We start from the raw sequence: 27,040 nt of genomic DNA on the forward strand, positions 1-27,040 counted from the left end.
TCAACTCCAACTCTGAGGCCCATCTGGCTGAAAGCAGGTTTCTGGGTGTTTTTTTTTTAGCTTCTATATTTGCAACAATGTTTCTTAAACTGAAAGATCAGAGCCCAGCAGTGGCAGGCGGAGAACATTGGCTTCCTCCATCACTGGAGCAAGCAAGCCTCCTGTTCGCTTCAAGCTGCCTGGCTGCCGGCCGCCATCTTGGTTGGCAGTAAATTTGCATATCGCCCCGATTAGCCAATGGGAAGGGTAGCGGAGGTATGGCTCATTACCATGTTTCTCTATTATTAGATAGGATATAGGATGTCCTTATTTCCCCTGTTTTTCCCCCTCTACCTAGCTCTTGCCCCCCACTTCTCTCTGGCCATCACCATACTGTTGTCTGTGTCCATGGGTTGTGCATATATTTTCTTTGGCTAATCCCTTCTTTAAATTCACTTCTTTAAATTTTTATTTTCAGTAAATGCTTATAACTGCACTATTATATATTTTCTATTCTATCATTTAGAATTAAGATTTTTAATTGAACCCTTGTAAATTTTAGCACAATTTAATAAATTATGCTAGAAGCAATTAGGAGATTTTTCATGTAATGCAGATACATTTCAATTAATATTTTATTAATTTTTTAATATTTTAATTTTAAATAATCTCATACATGTAAAAAAAAAACCTATAAAATACTACACCATATTATATGTACCCTTCACCCAATTTCTTAGGTGTTAATAATTTAAACATAACCATTATACAACTAACAAAATTTGGAATATATTTTTCTTATAATCTCTTTAATGTTACTTAATCCATTTACTTTGTTTTTGTTAATCTTCACCCAAGGATATTTTTCCATTGAATTTTAGAGAGAGTGAAGGGAAAGGGAGAGACACATTGATTGGTTGCCTCCTGCACATGTTCTGATAGGGACTGGGGATCAAGCCAGCAACTGAGATACATGCTCTTGACTGGAATCAAACCTGGGACCCTTCAGTCCACGGGCTAATGCTCTATCCACTGAGAAAAACAGGCTGCAGCTTAATTCATTTACTTTTAATCTATATGTGTCTTTATATTTAAAGTGGGTTTTGTTTTGATTCACCCTCATAATCTGTCCTTTAATTGGTGCACTTATGCCACTGACTTTCAGAGTGCTTACTGATAGAGTTACTACCATATCAGGCGGCTTCTGGGTCTTCTGGGTCCCGACCTGCCTTGCCTTTTTTTTTCCTAAGACATTTCACTTTATTTAAAAGAAGCCAATATACAGGATATAAAGGATATGATATTTACAACAGTACAGTAAAAAGGTTGGTTTCCCGGTAGGATCAGTAGTCTTTCAGTGAGTATTAACCCCCTTCCCCTTGATGCTCAACCCAGCTGGCAGACAAACAGCAACAGTGGGGTGGGATGGGACTGCAGGATAGAAAGTCTCCCTGAAGGGATTAAAAATCATGTAGATGCTAAAATGTCCACAAGGGGTCTTGGGGGTGAGGGGTGCCTCTGCCTCATTCCTTTGAGGGCTTGGCAGCAGGAATGCTGAGGGATTTGCCCCAAACTAACACATGGCCCACCCTGAGCCTGTAAGTCTTCTACCCATGGAATATTCCCTTTCCGAGAGAATCAGCCCTAATCCCTCAGCCAGGGCCTGGAGGAGCTGCCCAGGCCGTGAGCACAGCCAGGACTGTGGACATTTCATGGCCTTTCCACTCCCACTCCACTGCCTAACAACTCTGCACTGCTCCCCTCGGCCACCTCCCCCGTCACCCCATCAGGACACCGTGCACAGGAGGGGACACTAGTTTTCCCATGCCCATTGGGAACTGGCTTTTTCTGTTTTCTGGAGTAAAAAGGTTCCTGTGGGTCAGGTAAGGTCTCTGCTTGGCAGGAAGTTCTGAAACAGAGCCACTGACCACACCCACCTCCTCTGGGCATGGAGCAGCTCCGACCCTCAGAGCTCATCTCTCTGGCAGAACTAAAGAGAAGACCGTGTGTACCCTTCTGTCCCTCACCCTTCACATGCTCAGAACCATCAGTGTCACACTTCCTAATTCCTATCACTGTATTTCATTAGTTTCATACTGTTTTACTAATCCTAAATCTAAACAGATTGGTTCAAATAGAGATCGTTCTATTTTTAAAGTATTTAGTGATATACATGTGAGCTTTGCATGGACAAACTAAGCACATGACCTTTCTTGTACATTCAGAACCTGCACACACATGTAAAAACAGGACCCATTTTTGACAGATGTGAAACTACTGTTTATTTGTAATAAATAATTACACAATCTAAAAAAAAAAAAAAAAAAGACCCGGTTGCTGTGTCTTCTGGGCCCCGGCTTCTGGGTCTTCTAAGGCTGCCCTGGTTGGTGGCGCACTGGCAGGTTGCGCTGTCCTGCCCTGCCTGCAGTATGAAAATTAGCCATTTTTGTTGGTGGTTAATTTGCATATCGAGCTGATTAGCCAATGGGAGGTGTAGCGAAGGTACAGTCAATTACCATGTTTCTCTATTATTAGATAGGATGTTTATTTTTTATATAAATTATATAAGATATGTTCACTAAAAAATAGTAGTGTGACAGTTCTAAGGTTTATACCCTTTAGTTTTCGCTATCATAAGAAAATTTTTAATTTCTTTGAAATGATTGGTTACTTTGATTAAATATAGAAATTAATGTAAATTGTTGACTATCCTATGTTAATAGGTACAGAAAAGTACAAATATAGGTATAAGATAATAAATGACTTGTTTATTTATCAAAGAAATTGTTGCAAGTTATGATTATAAATTCAATATAATAAACATAGTTTTATTTAAAACTAGAGGCCCGGTGCATAAAATTCATGCATGGCGGGTGGGGGGGTCCCTCAGCCCAGCCTGTACCCTCTCCATTCCAGGCTCCTCAAGGTATGTCCCACAGGGATCGGGCCTAAACTGGCAGTCAGACATCCCCCTCACAATCCGGAACCACTGGCTCCTAACCACTCACTGGCCTGCCTGCCTGATCGCCCCTAACCACTCTGCATGCCTGCCTGGTCACCCCTAACTGCCCTCCCCTGCTGGCCTGGTTGCCTCTAACTGCCCTCCCTGCTGCCTGGTTGCGCCTAACTACTCTCCTCTGCCAGCCTGGTCACCACTAACCGCTTCTGCCTCAGCCCCCATCACCGTGGCTTTGTCCAGAAGGATGTCTGGAAGGATGTCCAGAAGATGTCTGGTCTAATTAGCACATTACACTTTTATTAGTATAGATACTTAAAAATTTATTATATATTAAGACAAAAATTAAAATCCTTGTTTATTAACTAGTTGTATATTAATATATCTCTGCTTAATGCTTACATATAAAGGAGTATTGATAAACTCTTTATCACAAATTATTACATCTATAGTGAACCAAATAAGTAAATTACAATTTAGAATTTTTTTCTGTAAAATAAGTCAGTTATTCTGTACCATGGACATTTTATTTTATTGCCCCAATATTCCATTAGCCCTCATTATTTCTGGCATACATTTAAATCTTTTTTTTGTTAATCCTCACCTGAGGATATTTTTTTCCATGATTTTTAGAGAGAGTGGACAGAAGAGAAAGAGAGAGACAGAGAGAGAAACATCAGTGTGAGAGAGACATATCCATTGGTTGTCCCCCCTCAGGCACCCTGACCACCAGGGCCAGGTATGGAACCTGCAACCAAGGTATGTGCCCTTGACCGGCATTCGAACCCACAACCCTTTGGTCTGTGGGCCAACACTCTAACCACTTAGAGGCACTGGCCAGGGTCATTTAACTCATTTTAACAATTATTGTTTGTGTTTGTGATGTGCTTTTAAAATACTGCCTGAAAAAGAAAATAATTCCTATAACTAGTGCTTATCTCTGGTTCTTCATCTTACATTTATAACATTTCTCTGTAAAAGATTTGATTTTGCCTTTCCCAAATTTAGGCTCCAAATTCAGAAAAATAAAACAATATGGACAATAGAGTTGATTTACAGATGGGATAGAATAACTCTATATCTCTGGGTCGCCAGGATGACATTATTGACTTTTGGGCAAGAAGAGAACAGTTTTAGGATCAATTGGTTAAAAGGTAAAACTCCCCTGGCAATCACTTCCATCCCAGATCAGCTTTTTTTTGTTTCTGTTTTTTGTGGTTTATACTTATTTTCTCTTCCTTCCTTCTTTTTTTCCTTCCTTCTTATTTTCTTCCTTCCTTCTTTCATTCCTTCTTACCCTTCCTTCCCTTCCTTCCTTCCTTCCTTCCTTCCTTCCTTCCTTCCTTCCGTCCTTCCTTCCTTCCTTCCTTCCTTCGTTTCTTTTTTATGTAATTAAATTCATTATTGTTTGAAGTATTACATAGGTCTCCTTTTTCCCCCTTCACCTCTCCCTGGCTGCTCCCACCCTCCAGCACATGCCCTCACCCTCCTCCTATCTGTGTCCATTGGTTATGCTTATATGTATGCATACAAGTCCTTTGGTTGATCTCTACCCCCTTGCCTTCCCTCTGAGGTTTGATGGTCTGTTTGATGCTTCTATGTCTCTGGATTTATTTTTGATCATCAGTTGATATTGTTCGGCTCAGTTTTTTAACTGATGGTGTACAATTGGCCAAACCAGTTAAGTTAGCTGGACTTGACTATGTAGCCAGAGTCATCAAAGTCTATGCTGGGAACTTCAGGTTTTCTAGCCCGAGCTAAGATACCGCACACCAATCTTGGTGGTTCAATCAGGAGACATGGCATGTTGTGTGCGTAAATATGGGTCCTGAGTTGCCTGAGCCTGGGAGGTCATCCCTCCAACCTGTCATGTTTGCCTGTACTGCCTTGCTGCATTCTACACTTTACCTCTAAATCAAAGCATTACCTGATATAGAGTCTGCTGAGGCTTTCAAATGTCCCAATTTGGGAAATCTCTGTTACTTAAGATGTCTTTTGATGACTGAACTATAATTGAATTATTGGAAAGACCACTAGGTACCACTAAGATTTATTTTTAAGTAAATAAAAATAATCAGGTTTGCTTGGATTCTCCAGATTTTTATTAATTTATAATGATTGTATGAATTCTTTTTGTTCACCAAGCTTAGGAGGAAAGGGGTGGGAGAAGCCTGATAAATGAAAATTAAAGTGTATCTTCCTGGGTAAAATATATTAATATGAATACATATAAACAATGATGTACTTTTCAGGTTAAAAGAAACATACCCATGTTTAACAGACAACTCTCAGAGCGAAGGCTGGGGTGGAAAGGTGGTTGGGAAGAGATTAACCAAAGAATTTATATGCATATGTGCATAATCCAAGGACACAGACAATAGTGTTGTGAAGGCCTGGGGGGGTGGGCAGGTGAAAGATGAAGGGGTTAATGGAGGGAGAAACAGGGACACTGGTAATACTTTGAACAATAAAGATAAATTAAAAAGAAAAAAGAAGCATACCCATGTTTAAATAAAGGACTAGTGAAATAATTGTGTATTAAAAGAATTTTTTCCTCCCAGGATTCGAAACAATTATAATACATTTTATGAAATAAATTAAATGCCATGAGACAGGTTATTGCCATCATTGCTTCTCCTTCACATATCACTATCCATAATTGTGACATTTTGAACCTACCAACTCTCCTTCCCTACATTGATTATTTAACCTGTGTGAAAAAATTGTCTATCTCTTTCTACATCTTTGAATATTCCCTTTGTAGAGCATGGGTTAATCTCAGCAGGTTTGAAGGACAAAACACTTATTTCCAGAAATGCACACAGCATAACTGAACTTTGACATTACTACAGAACCTATTAAGTTCTGTAACCATAGGGCAGTGAGTTGTTTGGGGGCAGATGTACCAGCAATGTTTAGTATTAGTCATTGGATTCATAACTTGCACCTGGTTTGGGGAGGGTTGAGAGTTTAGGCTGGTCGTATAGCTGAAAGACACTTGGGCAACCAGCATACATTGAACAGGTTTGGACTGTCTGGTACCAAGGTGCTTCATACACATGGCAGTGGTGATTCAAACCTGAAGACAGCCTGGCCAGTGGGGGTCAGGGTAGAATGTCCACCCATGAACCAAGAGGTTCTCTGTTCAACTCACAGTCAGGGCACATGCCCAGGTTGCACAAGAGGCAATCAATCAATGATGTTTCTATCTCTCTATCCTTCTCCCTTCCTCTCTCTCTAAAAATCAATAAAAACATATTAAAAAAAAAAAAAAAACTAAGACAAAGTATATCCTAAGCACCCCAGTGATAGGAGGGTAAGAAAGGTCTATACTAGAGGTCTCCAGATTTCTCCCAATACATTTCCTTCTCCTGCCATTGCTATATTATGTTTGTAGCCTGTAACTTGTAAGTTGAGTTCTGTGGATACTTTCAATAATCAAACACTGTCTCAAACATAGTAACGCACCTTTTGATAAGCTTAATTTAATTTTGTTCATTAATAGTTCACACTTAAACACAAAAACTAAAGCTTGTCAAGCAAGTTATGGTACCACAGATTCAAATTCACTCATGGCATATGAGTCTTTTCCAAAAGTAAATTCACTTTAAAAGGGCTAGCCTGCAAATAGCATGAAATAAAAGAGGAAATGTTGGTTCAATCAGTATTTTCTGGTAAACTTTGATCACTCTTTGCCTATTTATAGGGTAAATCGTGCTTTTTCTTGCCGGACTATGTTTTAAAAACTTTTAAAACTATTGCCTTTTACCCGCAAACTACTATCCTTATCCTTGCTCTTCAGAAAAATATAGAAAACAAATTCTAAAATGAAAAATTACCAAAGTTCTCAAAGACTTAAATTTCCACATCTCAAGGTATTCCCATTAGCTTTAATGACATCAGCACTTCCATTATGAATCAATGTCAGACTACCCTGTGCATTTAGGAATGTCCTCTCTAGTCGTAGTCTTTGCGAAACTGCATGTTGATGTGACTAAATACTACTAATCTCATCATTGTACAGGAAAGGTACAAGTGTACTTTCCAACTTAAACACATACACAGCCTGAATGACCTGAGGATCTGGAGGTCAGATTCAAAACACAATACAAAAAAATGAACGTTACAAAATTTAAAAATTTTTGCTCCATAAAAGACACAATTAAGAGAGTGAAAAAGCAAGCTACACACTGGGGGGGAAAATTACAAACCACATATCCAGTAAATACCATGCATCAAAAATGTACCAAGAAATCTCCACACTCAACACTAAGACAAACAAACGAATTAAAAAATAGGCAAAAGACTAGAAAAGGCACTTCACCAAAAAGAAATTAAGATGTCAAATAAGTACATGAAAAAATGTTCAACATCATTATCCACATGGGAAATTAAAATTAAAATAACCAGTGGATATTATGACAAATCTATCCAATGACTATAGTAAAAACATACAAACAATGGCAAATTGTGTCAAGGATGGAGAACAACTGCAACTCATATGCATTGTTGGTGGGGATGAAAAATGTTACAACCATTGAGAAAAGCGGTTTGGCAGCTTCCTAAATAGTCAAACACACCACATGATTCAACCATCTCACTGCTGGAGAAATGAAAACTAATGTTCATACAAACACCTGTATGCAAATGTTTACAGCAGTTCTATTCACAATCACCAAAAATTGAAAACAAACGAAATTCGTGCACTGGTAGGGTCCCTAGTGGCTGCCGGCTGCTGGCCAATACTCCCTCTCGTTCCCTGGCTGCCTATAGCTGCTGCCACCGCTGCCAGCCAGAGTCTCCCTCCCTTCCCCAAGTTGCCTGCTGCCACCACTGCTGCCAGCTGAGGCCTCCCACCTTTCCCCCGGCTGGCCCAGCCCCTGGTCAAACTCCCAGATGAAATCCCAGTTGAGGGGACAATTTGCATACTGTGCTTTTATTATACAGGAGACTATGCAACAATAAAAACTAAATAAGCTATTGATACAAGCCACAACCTGGTTGGATCTCAAACAGATTATGCTGACTGAAAGAAGGCAATTTCAAAAGACTATATATACTGTATGATTCCATTCATATGATATTCTCAAAAGATAAAACAATAGGAATGAACAACAGGAAGTGACTTCTCCAGGGGGTGCAGGTGGTGGAGGGGGTGATTATAAAGAAATAACATGAAGGCATTCTCTGGTTTATAGAAGGTTTCAGTATCCTACATGTGATGGTAATTATATAAATCTATACATGTGCTAAAATTCATAGAGCTAGAAAGTCAATAATAAAGAGACATTCTAGCTAACACCTTAGCACACAAAGGTGGCAATGAGTGATGGACTGATTTGACAACTGATATTGAGGACCATTACTGCCCACATTCCACACTGCCCCATGCTGGTGGAAATTATTGTGCCCACTGCCTGTGTGTATATTAGCAAGAATGAATTTCCTAGAGAGAGGGCAAGTCAATTTCAGGAAAACTTCAGGACACTTCCATCACCATGGACTGTTGCACAGTCCTTCAGAGGAAGATTAAAATAAATAACCATTGTTTCCCTAATTACTACTTCTTTCCCTTTCATTAACAACATCCAGAATGTTCCCAGGAGGGATTAATCCAGCGGTTCTCAACCTGTGGGTTGCAACCACTTTGGGGGTCGAAAGACCCTTTCACAGGGGTCTCCTAGGACCATCAGAAAACACATATATAATTACATATTGTTTTTGTCATTAACCACTATTGTTTAATTATGTTCAATTTGTAACAATGACATTGGGGGTCACCACAACATGAGGAACTGTATTAAAGGGTCTCGGCATTAGGAAAGTTGAGAACCACAGGATTAACCCCAACTCCACATGTAGAAATGGCTTCTACTAGTATTCTCTTAAGGCAATCAAATCAGTCTTTTATTTCCTTTGACCACTCTGATTGATTTAGCGATGGATGGTTCAACCAAAAAAGACTATTGAGTCAAAAAAGACAGGAGACAGAGGGTGTGAAACTGTTTCCTGCTTTTTCCTTTGATCCTCTGGCCCAATGTTTCCAAGTTTACATCTAGGTGGTAGCAATCCAGACCCCTGCCCAATCCTGCTGCCTCAGAATCTCCAGGGAAGTTCTGGGACAGGAACTACTCTAGTCTCACCTTAAGCTAGCCCTAATGTTGATGTTTTCAGGAATACAAACCAATAAATTTCCTTTATATTCTAAGAGAATTTGAGATAGACCTGTTAGTTGGCAACAAAAGCATCCTAACAGAACCCCACTCGATTCCTTTCCTTTGTTGTTGTTGTTGTTCAATCTTTTCTTTGCGGAGGTATAAGCATAAACTCTCAATTGAGTTATTCTTATGTCTCGAATATAGTTCAAAGGACAATCTCAGTATTTCCATAACAACCTAGAAGAAAACAGGTTGAGACATAGATCTGTCAATCTCTCCTCCCTCCCACTGCTCCTCCCTCTTGTCCTCCTTACTTTGATTAAATAGGCCCTAGGACACCTGTCCATAAGTGTTCAGAATCACTCCCAGAAATCTGAAGTCCTAGGCTCTCCAAGATGGAACTCAGTGCAGTAGATCACCGCATACCTCTAAGTGATGGAAACAGCATTCCTATCATTGGGTATGGTACCTACCCAACCCCTCCAATGGTAAATTTATCTCTCTTTCTGTATTGTTGTTTTTTTAAAAATAAGAAACGTTTCTAAAGTATAATCTGTAATTCATTTTAAATGGATCTAATTGATTGACTTTTTGTAATAATGAAAGCAACTTCCAAGGGCTATTGTTTGGCTGAATGAGTATTGAGCCAAACATTAAACTAAATCAATTTGTGATTTAAAATGATCTTGGATTAGAGAATGGGATCTTTCTGCTTTCTTGACTAAAATTCAGCGGAGTGCTTCTTATTTTATTGATCTCAAGCACATGAAATTACTGAGTTTATGGCCTGTGATTTTTTAAGTTCATATTTGAGCACTTTCAGTTCAGTCTAAAATGCATCTTTGTAGCAATATGTTTACAAATACATCTCCTAGAGCAAAGGAAACTACGGAGAAAATAAACAACTAGGACTGTATCAAAATAAGCTTCTGCACAGCAAAAGTAACCACCAACAAAATGAAAAGGGAGCTCACAGTATGAGGGAACATTCTCACCAACACTTGCTGATTTTTTAAATTTATGCAACTCTGGTTTTAATTTGCACTTCCTTTAAACTCTACATGAGATTAATTTTTCATATTTTTATTAGACATTTGGAGATCTTTTGCAAAGTGGCTGTGTCTTCCACAAATGTTTCTTTATTGGATTTCTCTTCTCTTATTGCTATAGTGGATTTTTAAAATATCTGTATATGAGTTATATCTATGTGAAAATATCTCTTCCCACATACCTTTTTACTCTTTTATTGAATGGTGTCTTCTGATGAACAGAGATTCCCAATTTTAATGTGCTCACATTTAGCACTCTTTAATTTATCATTAGTACTTTCTGTGGCTTGTTTAAGAAATCCTTCTCTACCCAAGTGTTAAATTGGGAAATCTGGGAACAGCCTCTGAGGAGATTTGCATGCAGGAGGCTTGCTGGAGAGTACTCTCAGAGACCAGACCTGTAAGGGTGTGTGCAATGGGGACAGTTGAACTGCGATGCAGTTGCTCATCAATGCCACAGGGAGTTCTGGAATGGGAATGGTGCCACAGAGTTGTGCTGAGTTCGGGTAAGAGCATCAGGCCTTTATACCCTGGGTCATCCATAGAGGGAACCAGATGTGAGTAATGAGCAGCCAACACTTCTGAGGACTGAGGAAATGCAGTTCATTATGACATGTTCTACCCCTGCTGTCAATTGCCTTTATATGCTAAGTTCACCCCTGGGAACAGCTCTTCCAGAATTCTGTTTGGTCTGTTTCCTGGGAAAATATTTAAAGAGGTAGATTAGCAGGATGAATAAGGCCCTTGCCACTAAAGCTGTCTTCAATTGTAACTTCTACTTATTCTCTTCCTCCCAGAATACCCATTCTAAGTTCCCTGTATCCTTAGCCAATATCTCTGCTAGTCTGGGTGACTTACCTAGTATTATGTCCCAAATCCTCATCCCTGAGTTGTCTGAATCTCTAGTCAACTACCTTCTCAAGTTATGGCTGCTGCCTTGTCCATTAACAATCACAATTGGTAATAAGTATCATTGGTTCACCTAACCTCTTGTGATAAGGTATGTTACCCCTGCCAACATGGCAATTCTTTCCTTGAATGCTGAAGTCTTACAATCAGGAGGCTGATTTCCCTTGTGAATTAGGACCTTTAGAGTCACACAGCCTAAAATTCAGGGATGGGAAGCACACATTTTCCAAGTAGGTCAAAGGGAGTGATGCTAAAATGAATCACTCCAAGTGGGTTTTCAGACTCATGTATTGTACTTATTGCACAATACCATACAAATATGTTGCCCTAGGACATATGTTATATCCTGTAGTTCCAAAGACAGAGAAGCATCGATCAGACCGTCAAACCTCAGAGGGAAGGTAGGGGAGGGTGGGGGTAAGGGGGAGATATCAACCAAAGGACTTCTATGCATTCATATAAGCCTAACCAATGGGCACAGACAACAGGGGGGTGAGGGCATGAGTGGGGCGGGGGGATAACGGGGGGAAAAGGACACATATGTAATTCCTTAATCAATAAAGAAAAAAAAAGAAAGTTCATCCTTAAGGACTTGCTCATTTCTCAAGTGGAGGAAGGATGCTGTTGGCCATTTTAGGAAACAGAACTCTTTATTGAGAGTTCTTTTATTTTATTGAGATTGTCATTAATTGTGAAAAAAAATCTTTGCACTTCAGATTCTCCTATCATATCACTTATTTCAGTCTCCATATATGGTATTCTATTTGATCTTTCTGATTTTTTTCTCTAAAATTTATTTTCCTAACAAAGCTGTTAGAATTTATATAGAATTCTCTAATGCTACATTTAAAAATTATAAATCTGCTAAAACCGGTTTGGCTCAGTGGATAGAGCGTCGGCCTGCGGACTGAAAGGTCCCAGGTTCGATTCCGGTCAAGGGCATGTACCTGGGTTGCGGGCACATCCCCAGTAGGAGATGTGCAGGAGGCAGCTGGTCGATGTTTCTCTCTCATCGATGTTTCTAACTCTCTACCTCTCTCCCTTCCTCTCTGCAAAAAATCAATAAAATATATTAAAAAAAAAAAATTATAAATCTTAGCTGTTGTAAATTGTGCTGCTATAAACACAGGGGTGCATATATCCTTTCTGATTGGTGTTTCTGGTTTCTTGGGATACATTCCTACAAGTGGGATTACTGGGTCAAATGAAAGTACCTTTTTTAATTTTTTGAGGAAAGGCCATACTGTTTTCCACAATAGCTGTACCAGTCTGCATTCCCACCAGCAGTGCAAGAGGGTTCTTTTTCTCCATATCCTCGCCAGCACTTCTTATCTGTTGATTTGTTGATGACAGCTATTCTGATAGGTGTGAGATGGTACCTCACTGTTGTTTTGATTTGCATCTTTTTTTTTTTTTAAATTAAATCTTTATTGTTCAGATTATTACATTTGTTCCTCTTTTTTCCCCCCATAACTCCCCTCCTTCCAGCTCCCACCCCACCCTCCACCCTCACTCCCCACCCACTGTCCTCATCCATAGGTGCATGATTTTTGTCCAGTCACTTCCCGCATCTCCCACACCCCTTTTTCCCCCAAGAATAGTCAGTCTATTCCCTTTCTATGTCCCTGATTCTATTATAATCACCAGTTCATTCTGTACATCAGGTTATTTATTCACTTGATTCTTAGATTCATTTGTTGATAGATGCATGTTTGTTGTTCATAATTTGTATCTTTACCTTTTTCTTCTTCTTCCTCTTCTTAAAGGATACCTTTCAGCATTTCATATAATACTGGTTTGGCGGTGATGAACTCCTTTAGCTTTTCCTTATCTGTGAAGCTCTTTATCTGACCTTCAATTCTGAATGATAGCTTTGCTGGATAAAGTAATCTTGGTTGTAGGTTCTTGGTATTCAGCACTTTGAATATTTCTTGCCATTCCCTTCTGGCCTGCAAAGTTTCTGTTGAGAAATCAGCTGACAGTCGTATGGGTATTCCCTTGTAGGTAATTGAGCCTCTTTCTCTTGCTGCTTTTAAGATTTTCTCTTTGCCTTTTGCTCTTGGCATTTTAATGATGATGTGTCTTGGTGTGGTCCTCTTTGGATTCCTTTTGTTTGGGGTTCTCTGCGCTTCTTGGACCTGTAAGTCCATTTCTTTCTCCAGATGGGGGAAGTTTTCTGCCATTATTTCTTGAAATAGGTTTTCAATATCTTGCTGTCTCTCATCTTCTGGCACTCCCATGACTCTGATATTAGACCGCTTAAAGCTGTCCCAGAGGCTCCTTACACTATCTTCACACTTTCGGATTCTTTTTTCATTTTGCTTTTCCAATTGGGTGTTTTTTGTCGAATCTTTGGTTTGATTATTGTACTCCTCTGGTCTGCTATTGGGTATAATATTCTTTATTTCAGTCCGTGTATGCTTACTTTCTAATTTCTTTATCGTAGCATCGAGGGTCTCATTAGTTTTCGTGAGGCTCTGCACAAATTTATGGCAAGCCCTCAAAATTGCGATTCTTAGCTCCATATCCTCCATTTCTGTCATGTTTTTTTGTCTCCGCATCTTTTATGCTTTCTTGGTGCACCCCCTTGTGGTCTCTGTGCGCAGTCTTGTTCTAGCCAAGCCTTAATTGTTGTAGTTAACACTAGAGGGGTTTGACCACCAGGCCGGCTGGCTGTGGAAATCAGCTGTGTGGAAAACGTCTGCCTTCTGGGGAGGTGCTAATCCAGCCTTTGCCTGAGGCAATCGGCAAATGGCTGTGCGCAGGTTTTGGGCGGGGCGGGATCAACAGGGCGGGTGGAGGGAGCAGTTATGGCCACGCTCAGTCCCGTTCCCAGAGGCTCTGCTTCTCAGAACCCCGGCAGCCGCTGCAAACCTCGGAGAGAAAGCTGCCCTCAGGTCCCAACTGATGCCGGATAATCCCGCTTCTCCCGTTTGAGTCTGGGTCCCTAGAGACTCGCCCGGATCTGGAGCCCAGAGTCTGAGACTCACTCCCGGCAGAAAACGACAACCGCGCCCTCAGCCACCAGCCCGCTTTGCGCGCGCACCTCGGTACCTTTGTATTTTCCACACTGCGCCGCCTCTGAGCCTCGATTTGCTGTTCTCTTTCCTTCTAGTTGTAGAGTCTCTCTTCAGCCAGCCTTCCTGTGGTTCTGGGTGATGTCCGTTCAGTCTTTTAGTTGTATTTTTGAAATGGTTGTTTGCGGCAGCGGTCTCCGGTGTTTACCTACGCCGCCATCTTGGTCTCTCTCCTGATTTGCATCTCTTGAATGATTAGTCATGTTTTCATATGTCTCTTGGCCTTCTGTATGTACTCTATTTAGGTACTTTGCCCATTTTTTGATTGGACTGTTTATCTTCCTTTTTTTAAGTTGTATGAGTTCCCTGTAAATTTTAGAGATTAAACCCTTAGCAAAGATAGCTTTTTATTTTGATGCAGTCTCATTATTTTATTTTCTCCTTAGTTTCCATTGCCCTAGGAGCTATATCACTGAAGCTATTGCTATGACAAATGTCTGCTATATTTCTGCCTATGGCTTCTTCTAAACTTTTTTTTGTTTCCCGGCTTACATTTAAGTCCTTTATCCATTTTGAGTTTCTTTTTGTGTGTATGGTGTAAGTTGGTGGTCTAGTTTCATTTTTTTTTTTTTTTTTAAATATCTGTCCAACCGTGGGGACTGGATGCCGGCAGTCAGAGTCACACATTGTAGCAGCTCAGAGTGGAACCCAAGAGCCACATTACTGGGGCAGTGAACTCAGGGGGCCTGAGCGCTGGATCAGTGCCACTGTGGTGACTGGAGGTCGGCAGCTGAGGAGGGAGAAGTTCAAGTTTTGCTGCCAGGGCCTTATTCCCTTGGTTGGATGTGAGCACACCCAGTGGCGGCTCCCAGAGGCACGTGGGAGTCACCGGCCAGGGTGGCAGGCTCAGAGGGACCCACTTGCTGAAGCCACGCTAATGTGGTGTCTCTGGGCAGGCAGGTGGGAAGGGGGAAGTCCCACTTTCTGTTGTCAGGGCTGTGTTCCCTTGTTTGGATATGAGCGCACCCAGCGGGGGCTCGCCGAGGCCTCTGGGAGCCAGGCCATGGGCTCAGGAGGCCTGCACACTGGAAACGCAACTTTGGTGTCCAGAGGTCAACAGCTGGGGAGGTAGAATTCACACTTACTGCTGCGGGATCTATGCACCCTTGGAGATGGACTTCCTAGGGTCTGCAGATCTGCAGGTCTGTGGGCGGGGAAGCAGGACTTTGGCTGGTGTGGCTGCAGGGTCATGGGCAGTTTCCAAAGCCAGTCTAGATGGTTGTGCTGATGAGTTCCTAGAGGAGGCCACTCTCCCCTTCAAGATGGTCTGGGCTCCATGCCTGAGCCCCGCAGGCTGGAGAGTGCCTGCAGCAGTGGTAGGGGCTCCCTGCCCAGGAGAGCCTGGTCTGCCAGCCTCTGATACTCCTGCTAGATTTTCCTGTCCCTCACTCAATCACACACACTACATACATCCACACACTCTCCTTTCACCCCCTCACTCACTCACACCCATCCTGCCAGCCATCATCTGTTGTTCTAGAATCTGTTCCCATTCTTTTTTGTCTTGCTTCTTTTCTTCAGTATACTTATTTGATATTCATCCATGCTGCTGTGTATATCAATAGTTCATTCCTTTTTACTACCTGTTAGTTTTCCATTCAGTGGCTATATCTCAGTTTACTCACCCAAACCTTTGATTTATAACTGAACCGATGTCAATGAACTGTGCCTTCGTATAGCATGGAAACCATGAAATATCTTGTCACTGGTAACATTGACCAAGTCACATCTCTGAAACCACAAATCTAAGGGCAGACCTGGGATGGATGGAGTCTCCCACTGAGGATGGAATGCTCCCTAGAAGGTCAGTTTCTCCAGCCTCTAGATACCATCTTCCAATCACAACAGCATGTAATTGGGAATTTGTCATTTTCACTCTACAGCAGTGTCCTGATTAATACCGTTTAAATTAAATGAAAGACTCATTTCTTTTCTCCCAAACTTCAACCCCTTTATTTCAGACTCCTAAGGGGAGCTGTAGAGCAGGAGTGAAGTTCGCCATCGATGTTGGGTACCGGTACATTGATGGGGCCTACAGCTACCAGAATGAGAACGAAGTGGGGGAGGCCATCAGAGAGAAGATAGCAGAAGGAAGGGTGAAGAGAGAGGATATTTTCTACTGCGGTAAGGTGAGAGCTTCCCTTCCCCTCCATCCCCTCATATTAATGATGGACCTGATGTCACTTTTCTCTGCCCAAGAAAGTTGGACTCATGAAGAGGAGTGAATTTTCAACTGCCAAATTCCTTACTCTTGCCAAGATGTTAGAGACTAATAAGCCCCTTGAAGTGGGCTTCGGGCAAAGTTTTCTTCATACATGGGCACGGATTTTAAAGAATATGCAAAGAACTAAGTCTATAGAGCAAAATTAGGGAAATGGAGGGAAAGGAGGAGATGGTTCACATTATAGAACAGCGGTTCTCAACCTGTGGGTCGTAACCCCTTTGGGGGTCGAATGACCCTTTCACAGGGGTTGCCTAAGACCATTGGAAAACACATATATAATTACATATTGTTTTTGTGATCAATCACTATGTTTTAATTATGTACAATTTGTAACAGTGAAATTGGGGGTCACCACAACATGAGGAACTGTATTAAAGGGTAGCGGCATTAGGAAGGTTGAGAATCACAGTAATAGAAGTATTTGCTAAAGGTTTCTTTAAACCTTTGTGCCTCCTTTTGTGCCTATTTGTTCACAGATAACTAATTTTTTTAATTAAATCTTTATTGTTGAAAGTAATACATATATCCCCCACTGAGCCCTTCTAGCCCACCTCCAACACCCACCCCAGGCCTTCACCATCCTATTGTCTGTGTCCATGGTTTTATATATATGTACATACACGCATGCAAGTTCTTTCCTTTTTCTCTTCCCACCCACCCATCCTCCCTTGCTTTCCCTCTGCTATTCAAAAGTCTGTTCAATGCCTCTATGTCTCCGAATCTATTTTGTTAATCAGTTTATTTTGTTCATTAAATTCCGCTTCTGAGTGAGATCATGTGCTACTTGACTTTCTCTGACTGGCTTATTTTTGCTTATCACAGCGGTTCTCAAACTGTGGGTCGTGACCCCTTTGGGGGTCGAACGACCCTTTCACAGGGGTCTCCTAAGACCATTGGAAAACACATATATAATTACATATTGTTTTTGTGATTAATCACTATGCTTTAATTATGTTCAATTTGTAACAATGTAATTGCTGTCACCACAACATGAGGAACTGTATTAAAGGATCGCGGCATTAGGAAGGTTGAGAACCACTGGCTTAGCACAATACACTAAAGGTCCCTCCATGCTTGCTAAAAGAGTAAGGGATCCTTTTTCTGGTGCATAGTATCTATCTATCTATATAAAAGCCTTAGCAACCAACCGATCAACCAGTAACTATGATGCGCACTGACCACCAGGGGGCAGACACTCAACACGGGAGCTGTCCTCTGGTGATCAGTGTACTCCCACAGTGCGAGTGCTGCTCAGCTGACCGCCAGGTAACAGACGCTGAGCTCATGGCTGGCAAGTGCTGTTGTGGTGGCACAAGCCTTTCCTGATCAGGAGTGACTGGGAGTGAGCCCATGGCAGGCACAGCGGGGCCAGGAGGCAGGAGCAGCAGGTGGTGTTGGACTGCCAATTTCGGCCTAATCCCCGCAGGCCATGCCGAGGGACCCCATTAGTGCACCAACCCGTGCACCAGGCCTCTAGTTCCATGATATAAATGTACCACAGCTTTTTTATCCACTCATCTAATAATGGACACTTGGTTTTCCTGGCTTTAGCTTTTATAAATTGTGCTATGAACATAGGGGTGCATATATCCTTTCTGATTAGTGTTTCAGGTTTCTGAGGATATATTCCTAGAAGTGGGATCACTGGGTCAAGAGGCAGTTCCATATTTAATTTTTTGAGGAAACTCCATAATGTTTTCCATAATGGCTGCACCAGTCTGCATTCCCACTAGCAGTGTACTAGGGTTCCCTTTTCTCTACATCCTCGCCATCACTTGTTATTTGTTGATTTACTGATGGTAGCCATTCTAACAAGTGTGAGGTGATACCGCATTGTTTTAATGTGGATCTCTCTGATGATGAGTGACTTTGAGCACTTTTCCATATGTCTCTTGGCTATGTGTGTATCCACCTTGGAAAGTGTCCATTTAGGTCCTCTGCCCATTTTTTAATTGGTTTGTCTTCCTTTTGTTAAGTTGTATGACTTTCTTATATATTTTGTGTTTTTTTGTTGTTTTTAAATATATTTTTATTGATTTTCAGAAAGAAAGGAAGAGGGGGAGAGAGAGAGAAACATCAATGATGAGAGAGAATCATTGATTGGCTACCTCCTGCATGTCCCTTCCTGGCGATCAAGCATGCAACCCTGGCATGTGCCCTTAACCCGAATCGAACCTGGGACCCTTCAGTCTGCAGGCCGACAATTTATACACTAAGCCAAACAAGCTAGGGCTCCTTATATATCTTGGATATTAACCGTTTGTAAGATGTGTCATTGCCAAATATTGTGGGCTCCCTTTTCATTTTATTGATGGGTTCTCATGCTGTGCAGAAGCTTTTTATTTTGATGTAGTCCTATTTGTTTATTTTTCTGCTTAGTTTCCTTTACCCTAGGACCGTGATCGGCAAACTGCAGCTCGTGAGCCACATGCAGCTCTTTGGCCCCTTGAGTGTGGCTCTTCCACAAAATACCACATGTGGACACGCACGTACAGAGCGATTGAAACTTCGTAGCCCATGCGTAGAAGTCGGTATTTTGTGGAAGAGCCACACTCAAGGGGCCAAAGTGCCGCATGTGGCTCGCGAGCTGCAGTTTGCCGAGCTGCAGTTTGCCGACCACTGCCCTAGGAGATGTATCAGTAAACATATTACTAGGAGAGATGTCTGAGATTTTGTTGCCTGTAATTTCTTCTAATATTTTTAAGGTTTTACTGGAGGCCCGGTGAATGGATTCATGCAAACTGAAAGTAATTAGAAGATGGCCGGTGGGGTGGGACTGGGCTAGACAGGCCAGACACGCCCTGGAGCCAACCTCCTGTGGTCCCTCCCCCGCCAGCCGCAATTGGGGCAGCGCCAAGGCTCAGAGGGCATCTGCTGAGTGAGCGGGATTCCTCCTGTAGATGGGGTCCCTCAGCCTGGCCTGCAGGGATCGGGCCGAAACTGACAGTCCGACATCCCCCAAGGGGTCCCAGAGTATGGGAGGGCACTCTGCAAAGTTGCTGTTGCTTGGCAGTTCCTGTGTTGAGCGTCTGCCTCCTGGTGGTCAGTGCGCATCATAGCTAACATTCGGAGAGTCTACCCCTGGTGGTATTGAGTGTCATAGCTACCGGTCAGACAGTCGAACAGTTGGACAGTTGGTAACGCTTTTATATATATACTATAGGCCCTGTGCACGAAGTTCAAGCACCTGGGGTGGGGGGTCCCTCAGCCCGGCCTGCACCCTCTCATGGTCCAGGAGCCCTTGGGGGATGTCCAACTGACAGTCAAGGGGAGTGGGCCCTAGGCATCAGTCAGGCATCCTTAGCGCTGCTGCAGAGGTGGGAGAGGCTCCCACCACCACCACTGCACTCGCCAGCCCTGAGCCCAGCTTCTGGCTGAGAGGCCCTCCCCCTGTGGGAGTGCACTGACCACCAGGGGGCAGCTCCTGAATTGAGTGTCTGCCCTCCGTGGTCAATGTGCGTCATAGTGACCCATCGTTCCCCTGTTCAGTTGATTTGCATATAAGCTTTTTACTATATAGGATAGATGACTTATATTTACGTATTTTATCATAGAGCACAAATTCTTTATTGAGCTATAATTCACGTACCAAAAGTTCACCATTTTGAATAAGTAATTATTTGTATATTCACAAAAGTTGCATGACCAAAGCAACTACCTAATTTCAGAATATTTTCATCACTCTGAAAATAAAAAAATCCGTTATCAATTGAAGAGCAATCAGAAAAATAAAACATCATGATTAAAATGAAAACCAATGGGAATAAAGAATGTATATTTACAAGCAGTTTTGCAGGAATAAAGCTGTAGAACTTTAAAGAACTTATAATACAATTCTCCTGAGGAACCTAAAGAAAAAAAGATACTGTTTCTGATTTCACCCTCTCCCCAGACCTCCCCTCCTTCCAGCTCCCTACTCAGTCTCTTTCCAATTTCTCCAGGGATTTTCAGTTCCCCAAATCACCAGCCACTTATGCTGAGAGGCGCCAATATAATCAGGTCAGAGAGGTCAAGGAACAAACGGCATCAAAGCGTTACCAGAGTGTTACATTTAACAAGCACCAGGGCAATCAGGAAGGTTAGGAGGGGGAGATGGAACAATCAACTTTTATGGGACACAGCTGCAGCCAGGGAGGTTACGGAGATGGCTGCAGCCCGGGAGTAAACTGAAAAGCAAGCAACCTGATAAGAAAGTGGACAGGCATTAATTCACAACGGCGCCAAGATTCCCAGAAGAGTGACCCCTTTGCTTCCCCCGTTTGCTCCCCCCGTTAGCTAGAAAAAGTATATAACCTATGCCTGAACCCTTAGTCAGGGCTCACGGCCGCTGCTCTGCCGCGTTCAGAGTGAGTTGTTGTGGGCCCCAACATGTTGGAAGCTAAATAAACCCCTTGCGTTTGCATAGAAAGCGTCTCTTGGTTCTTTGTGACAGCGGCTTGCACCCCGGACTTTACAATGCCTTATGATTCCAAGGGGCCGCATGGAGCCACTGTTCCAAAATATCAACCTGAAGCTTTTCACTTTATTATAGCTTTACAATTCTGATACCTAAAGATTTTATTATTACAGTCTCACATTAGAGTAAAACCTTAAGCCTTAAACAGTGCTCTCCAAATGTTTCCACGGAGGAGTAAACTTGAATTCATATTGTCAGGACCGACACCAAAGCAACCTGTCCAAAACCAGAAAGACTTTTGAAAACTGACTTATCTTAAAATTTTTTAAACTTTTACATTATCTGAATAATTTATCCTTGTTTGTTTCTTGCAACAATGAGGTTTTTAATAACCACCAAGAAAAATGAACCCCAAAATTTCTTCTGGTAAACATTTAAACCTGTTGCAATATCTATCATGTTGGAAAAATCACACTGAATTAAATCAATTATTTCATAAAGTTAGCATGAATTAACATTTACAAAATACTTAAACAGTACCTATTATAAAGCTAGTACTATATGGGTTTTTTTAAATTAAAATATAAAAAAAAACACAGAATTTTCACTGACATTGGGTGGCAGCAATACCACCAAAGGGGCCCACAGTAACAACAAAAAACATTTTCCCACTATGCTCTCCACCTGAACTTTTCTCTTGTCTTGCTTTCAAGGCTAAAAAAATAAAATGATTGCCTGACATCTATATAAATAAAAATGTAAATGCTCATTTTTCAAAATCTTAAATCTCTGAAAGTTCTTCACCGATTGCTTTGAAATTTTGAAAGTATGCTGCATTCGAATACTCGCATGTTTTTATATACCTATTATATAGATGTCACACCTGTGACAGGTAAAAACATGCCTTTTTGAAAAGCAGCGCCATCTGTTGGACATAAAAGCAACACACGCTATACTAAATATTTTACGCAATCTCTATATCTGCACAGACAATGGAACAACAAAAAATATTGTATGCCCACAAGCATTGTGAAATTAAACATATTAGGAATGTGTGCTTTCTCTTTTCTTTCTTTCCATTTAACCAGACTGAGCCACAGCAACGCGTGGCCAGGTACAGCTAGTAATAAATAAAAGATCAAGATCACATTTTACTAATTTTGCTTGCCCTTACTTGTGACAAAAAGGGTAGAACTTTTTTTCCCACTGAAATCTTTCAGCAAATTTGATGCTTCAAGATGTACGAATTTATCCTGAGATGCTTACTACCCCTCAGCAACTTATGTGTACAGACTTTAAAAGTACACATGCTCCTACTTGACAATCCAAACCATATTCTTTCATTAGCTAACTCTTTCAAGAATGAGTAATTTATATTTCTTTTTTTTTGTTAAGCTATCTAAGTTTATCTTATTAACTTTTTCCCAGATATATATATATATATACATATACACACACATACACACACACACACACACACACTAGAGGCCCACTGCACCAAAATTTGTGCACTCAGGGAAGGTTGCTCAGCCCGGCCTGTGCCCTCTTGCAGTCTGGGACCCTTCAGGGGATGACAACCTGCTGGCTTAGGCCCGCTCCCCGGGGGATTGGGCCTAAGCTGGCAGTCAGATATTGCTCTGGCAGCCCGGGAGCCCTCAGGGGATGTCAACTTGCCAGCGAGGAGCAGGCCTAAGCTGCAGTTAGACATCCTTAGCACTGCTGAGAAGCGGGAGAGGCTCCCACCACTACCGCTGTACTGGCAGCCATCAGCCTGGCTTACGGCTGAGCAGAGCTCCCCCTGTGGAAGCACACAGACCACCAGGGGGCAGCTCCTGCACTAAGCATCTGCCCCCTGGTAGTCAGTGTGTCATAGTGACCAGTCATTGCCATTTGTTTTGCAGTTAGGATCAATTTGCATATTACCCTTTTATTATATAGGATAGAGGCCTGGTGCATGGGTGGTGGCCTGCTGGTTTTCTCTGAAGGGTATACCGGATCAGGGTGGGTGTCCTGCTAAGGTGCCTGGCCAACCTGGGTGAGGGGCTGAGGGCCGTTTTCAGACTTGCCACACTCCCTTCAGGGTGGGGGTCCCTACTGGAGTGCCTGGCCAGCCTGGGTGAGAGGCTGAGGGCCATTTTCAGGCTGGCCACACCCGCTTCAGGGAGAGGGGTACTGCTGGGGTGCCTGGCCAGCCTTGGTGAGTGGCTGATGGCTGTTTGCAGGAGGGACACAACCCTTCAGGATGGGGGTCCCCGCTGGAGTGCTGGCAAACCTGGGAGAGGGGCTAAGGGCTGTTTTCAGGCTGGCCACACGCCCTTCAGGGAGGGGGGTCCTACTGGAGTGCCTGGCAAGCCTGGGTGAGGGGCTGATGGCTGTTTGCAGGCTGGCCACGACCCCTAGCCAACCAAGCTCCCAGTGGAGGCTGGCTGGAAGCAGGTATCTGGGATTTATTTATCTTCTATAATTGAAACTTTGTTGCCTTGAGCGGAGGCCTCAGCCAACCAGGGCAGGCGGGACGCTTGGCTTCCTCCATCGCCAGGGCAACCAAGCCTCCTGCTTGCTCCAACTCCATGGCTGCTGGCCACCATCTTGGTTGGGTTAATTTGCATATAGTCACTGTGACTGGCTGATGGGCGTGGCTTGGGCATAGCAGATGTGCAGTCAATTTGCATGTTTCTCTTTTATTAGATTAGATATCTATATAATAAAAGCCCAGTGACTGTTATGGTGAACCGACCAAAACGACCAGTCGCTATGACATGCAGTGACCACCAGGCGGCAGACACTCAAGGCAGGACCTGCACCCTGGTGAGCAGCCCCACAGTGGGAGGGCTGCTCTGCCAAAAGCCAGGCTCACAGCTGGTGAGCACAGTGGTGGTGGCGGGATCCTCTCCCGCCTCCACAGCTGCGCTAAGACAAAGCAGTAAGGAGTGAGCAGGCATGAGGTAAGGAGCGAGCAGGCAGGCAGTTAGAAGCTAGAGGTCCCAGATTGCAAGAGGGTGCAGGACAAGCTGGAGGGCACCCACACAACAAATTTCATGCATCAGGCCTCTAGTATATATATAAAACCAAATGTGGAAATTATCCCCTCGGGAGTTCAACTGGAAGACTGGGAGTTTGATCGATCACTATGACATGCACTGACCACCATGGAGTCGTGCAGAATGAAGGAAGAACCCGGACAGCAGCTGGCAGCTGCGGAAAGGAGGCCCTAAAAGGCAGCTGGAAGCCAGGGGAAGGAAGACCCTGGCAGGCAGATGGATGGCCCTGATCGGCCCTTATCATTGGCCAGGCCTAAGGATCTTACCCGTGTACGAATTTTGTGCACTGGGCCTCTAGTTGAGATATAATTGACATATAACATTATGTGAATTTGTGTACAACATGTTCATTTGAAACACAGTTTGCAAAATGATTAGCACCATAATGTTAGCTAACACCTGCATCTCTTCACATCTTACCATTCCTTTTTTTATGGTGAGAAAACATTTAAGACCTATTCTCTTAGCAACTTTAAAGTATGCAATACAGTATTATTAACCTCAAATACCATGCTGTACATTAGCTCCCCAGAACTTACTCATCTCATAACTAGAAGTTTATACCCTTTGACCAACATCTCCCCATTTCACTCATGGTTAGCTTTCTAATTGTTGGCCTTGTTGTGGGATAAGTCTGGGGTCTCATACCCTGCCTTGTTGGTGACATTATCATTTCAAATAGACATCCTGTAACTTCTTAGTAGGAATTGACAAAATTTCCCTGGAGTCTGAGTACAACCAAATGAGAACAAAAGACCAGTAAGAGGAAATCTAAATCTTTGCAATAATTTAAATGTTCACCAGCTTCTGCATTGCCTGTGACAATGTGAAGGATCCAGTGAAGATGTCCACACAATCATATTTCTTGCTCAAATGAAGCACATACATTTGAATGAAGCCCATCTGAGACCATACATAGTTATTACAATACTATTGACTATACTAGAGGCCCGGTGCATGAAATTTGTGCACTGGGAGGGGGGGTGGTCCCCAGCCTGGCCTGTGCCCTCACACAGTGCATTAGCCCCACAATTGATCTCCACAAAGAGGTAGGCCCCGCCCACGCATCCAGAGCTCCTCAATGGATTTCCCCAAAGAGGTAGGCCAGAGCCAGGGGTCCCACCCCTGGCATTGCCGGGTGGAGCTGTGGGACCTTCCTCTGCGCCACGCACACAGTGTCAAGTCCCCGCCCAACCACATGCATCTGCTGCACACACAGTCTCCGGGTGATGGATTGTTACACTGTGACAGCGTGAGGGTGTGACAACCACATAGGCTTTTATTCATATAGATTCCCTATGCTATGCTTCACAACCACATGACTATCCTGTTACTACAAATCCAATTTGTACTTCTTAATCCCTTCATGTTTTTCACATATCCCCCAAACTCTCCTTCCATCTAGCAACCATTCAAATGGTCTCTGCATCTGAAAGTCTTTATCTGTTGCTGTTTGTTGATTTATTTTGTTTTTTAGATAATATGTATAAGTGAAATCATATGACATTTCCCTTTCTCTTTTTTGTCTTATGTCACTCAGCACAGTATCCTGTAGGTCCACCCATGCTGTTGCAGACGGCAATATTTCATTCTTCTTAATGGCTCAGTCATGTTCCATTGCATATATACACTACTTCCTTATCCACTGACCTACTGATGGGCACTTGAGTTACTCCCATATCTTGGCTATTGTAAATAATGCTGCAATGAACATATGGATACATATTCTGGTATGATATTCATTTTTAAAATATTTTTTTTTATTAATTTCAGAGATGATGGAAGAGGGAGAGAGAGATAAAACATATATGATGGGAGAGAATCATTGATCAGCTGCCTCCTGCATGCCCCTCATTGGAGATCGAGCCTGCAACCCAGGCTGGAATAATGTGCCCTTCACTGGAATCAAACCCGGGACCTTTCAGTCCTCAGGCTGATACTCTATCCAACGAGCCAAACCAGCTAAGGCGGTTCTGATATTATAGTCTGATAAAGTTATACTATGGGTGTCAAGAGTTATATCAGCTTATCCTATAACTCAGATGAAACTTCAGCATAAACATTTTTATGCAGTAAAATGAATGAATGCATTGTAAAGAATAAAGAGCTGCACCCTTTTCTTTTAAGGAGAGTAGATGTCATTAACTATCCCCTTTTTATTTTTTCAGCTGTGGGGTACAGATTTTGACCCACAGAGAGTCCTCCCAGCCCTGCAGAAGACACTCCAGGACGTCCACCTAGATTATGTTGATCTTTACATCATGGAAACACCCATGGCTTTTAAGGTGAGTTCAGACACCTAAAGGTTTGGCCTCTGCTCTTTGGCAGCCATGAGCCAGAAGCCAGGTGAACAAAGCTAGTTCATTACTTAGCACCACAGAATGTTATCGTTTTGTTACTGTAGGTGAGACAGCACTGACCTAACCCAACAAATGCCCAGAAAGATTATGTGTAACAGACTCAGGTTTAGATCCCATGGTTCTTGATTCCGAATCCAATGCACTTTTTATTACAACATGTCTTTACAACTGTAGTTTAAATTCTCTCCATCAATCCATCACATAGTCACCAAAGGGTACTCCATATTTTAATTGTCCAGCATCCAGACACACCCTTCTTCCCACTCATATAGTTATGAAAATATCCCTGCACGACATAACACAAAATAATATATACAACTGAAAACTTACTCACCTTCCACCCCCCAAAAGGGAAATAACCCAAAGATTGATCAGGTTTTTTGGGGGGTCAGCAACGAGATCATGGTGATAGCTATTCCAGTGGTTCAAATGCACTTCTTCCTTAAACTTCCTCAATCTATGGACTCTGTGTTAATTTAACCACCAACAACACACCCCTACTGCTTTCAAATGTCTCCGAGAAAGGAGAGACGGAAAATGAAACTGGTCATTGAGGTGCCCAGATTTCCTTCACACAAGCAACCTGGCTGCCCTTATTCTGTTCTCTGGAAGCTCTTTCCTTGATGACTCTTCTCTATGGTGACATCCAAGAGGAACTTTGGGAAAGATTCCCCTTTTGCATTCTTCATACGAATTTGCAAGCTTCACAATGGCCTTGCTTAAGCAAAGGACAGTTTGGGATTTCGTGGATAGTCAATATCCCTTAAAAATTTGCTTGGCTTTCAGTAAATTCACATTCAGTCAGCTCCATTAAAGAGTAATTAAAACTAGAAATCTTCTTGTATCTAATCTTTAGCCTGTGGTTTCTGAATCTTAATAAAGAAATATCCT

General features: G+C 42.5%; 1 protein-coding gene across 1 annotated transcript in view; it reads left to right on the forward strand.

Annotated features, from left to right (window-relative positions):
* The first annotated feature begins 9,488 nt into the window (after positions 1-9,488).
* LOC139016882 (aldo-keto reductase family 1 member D1-like) overlaps positions 9,489-27,040 on the forward strand; it is a 48,933-nt gene continuing 31,381 nt past the window's right edge. The window contains exons 1-3 of the mRNA XM_070425059.1: positions 9,489-9,581; positions 16,090-16,257; positions 25,958-26,074. Coding sequence (XP_070281160.1) covers positions 9,489-9,581; positions 16,090-16,257; positions 25,958-26,074 — 378 coding nt within the window. The remainder of the gene's footprint in view (positions 9,582-16,089; positions 16,258-25,957; positions 26,075-27,040) is intronic.

The sequence above is a fragment of the Myotis yumanensis genome, unplaced genomic scaffold (genome assembly GCF_028538775.1).
Source record: "Myotis yumanensis isolate MYYU_CA2020_CCGP unplaced genomic scaffold, mMyoYum1.0.hap1 SCAF_9, whole genome shotgun sequence".
In the NCBI taxonomy this organism is placed as follows: Eukaryota; Metazoa; Chordata; class Mammalia; order Chiroptera; family Vespertilionidae; genus Myotis; species Myotis yumanensis.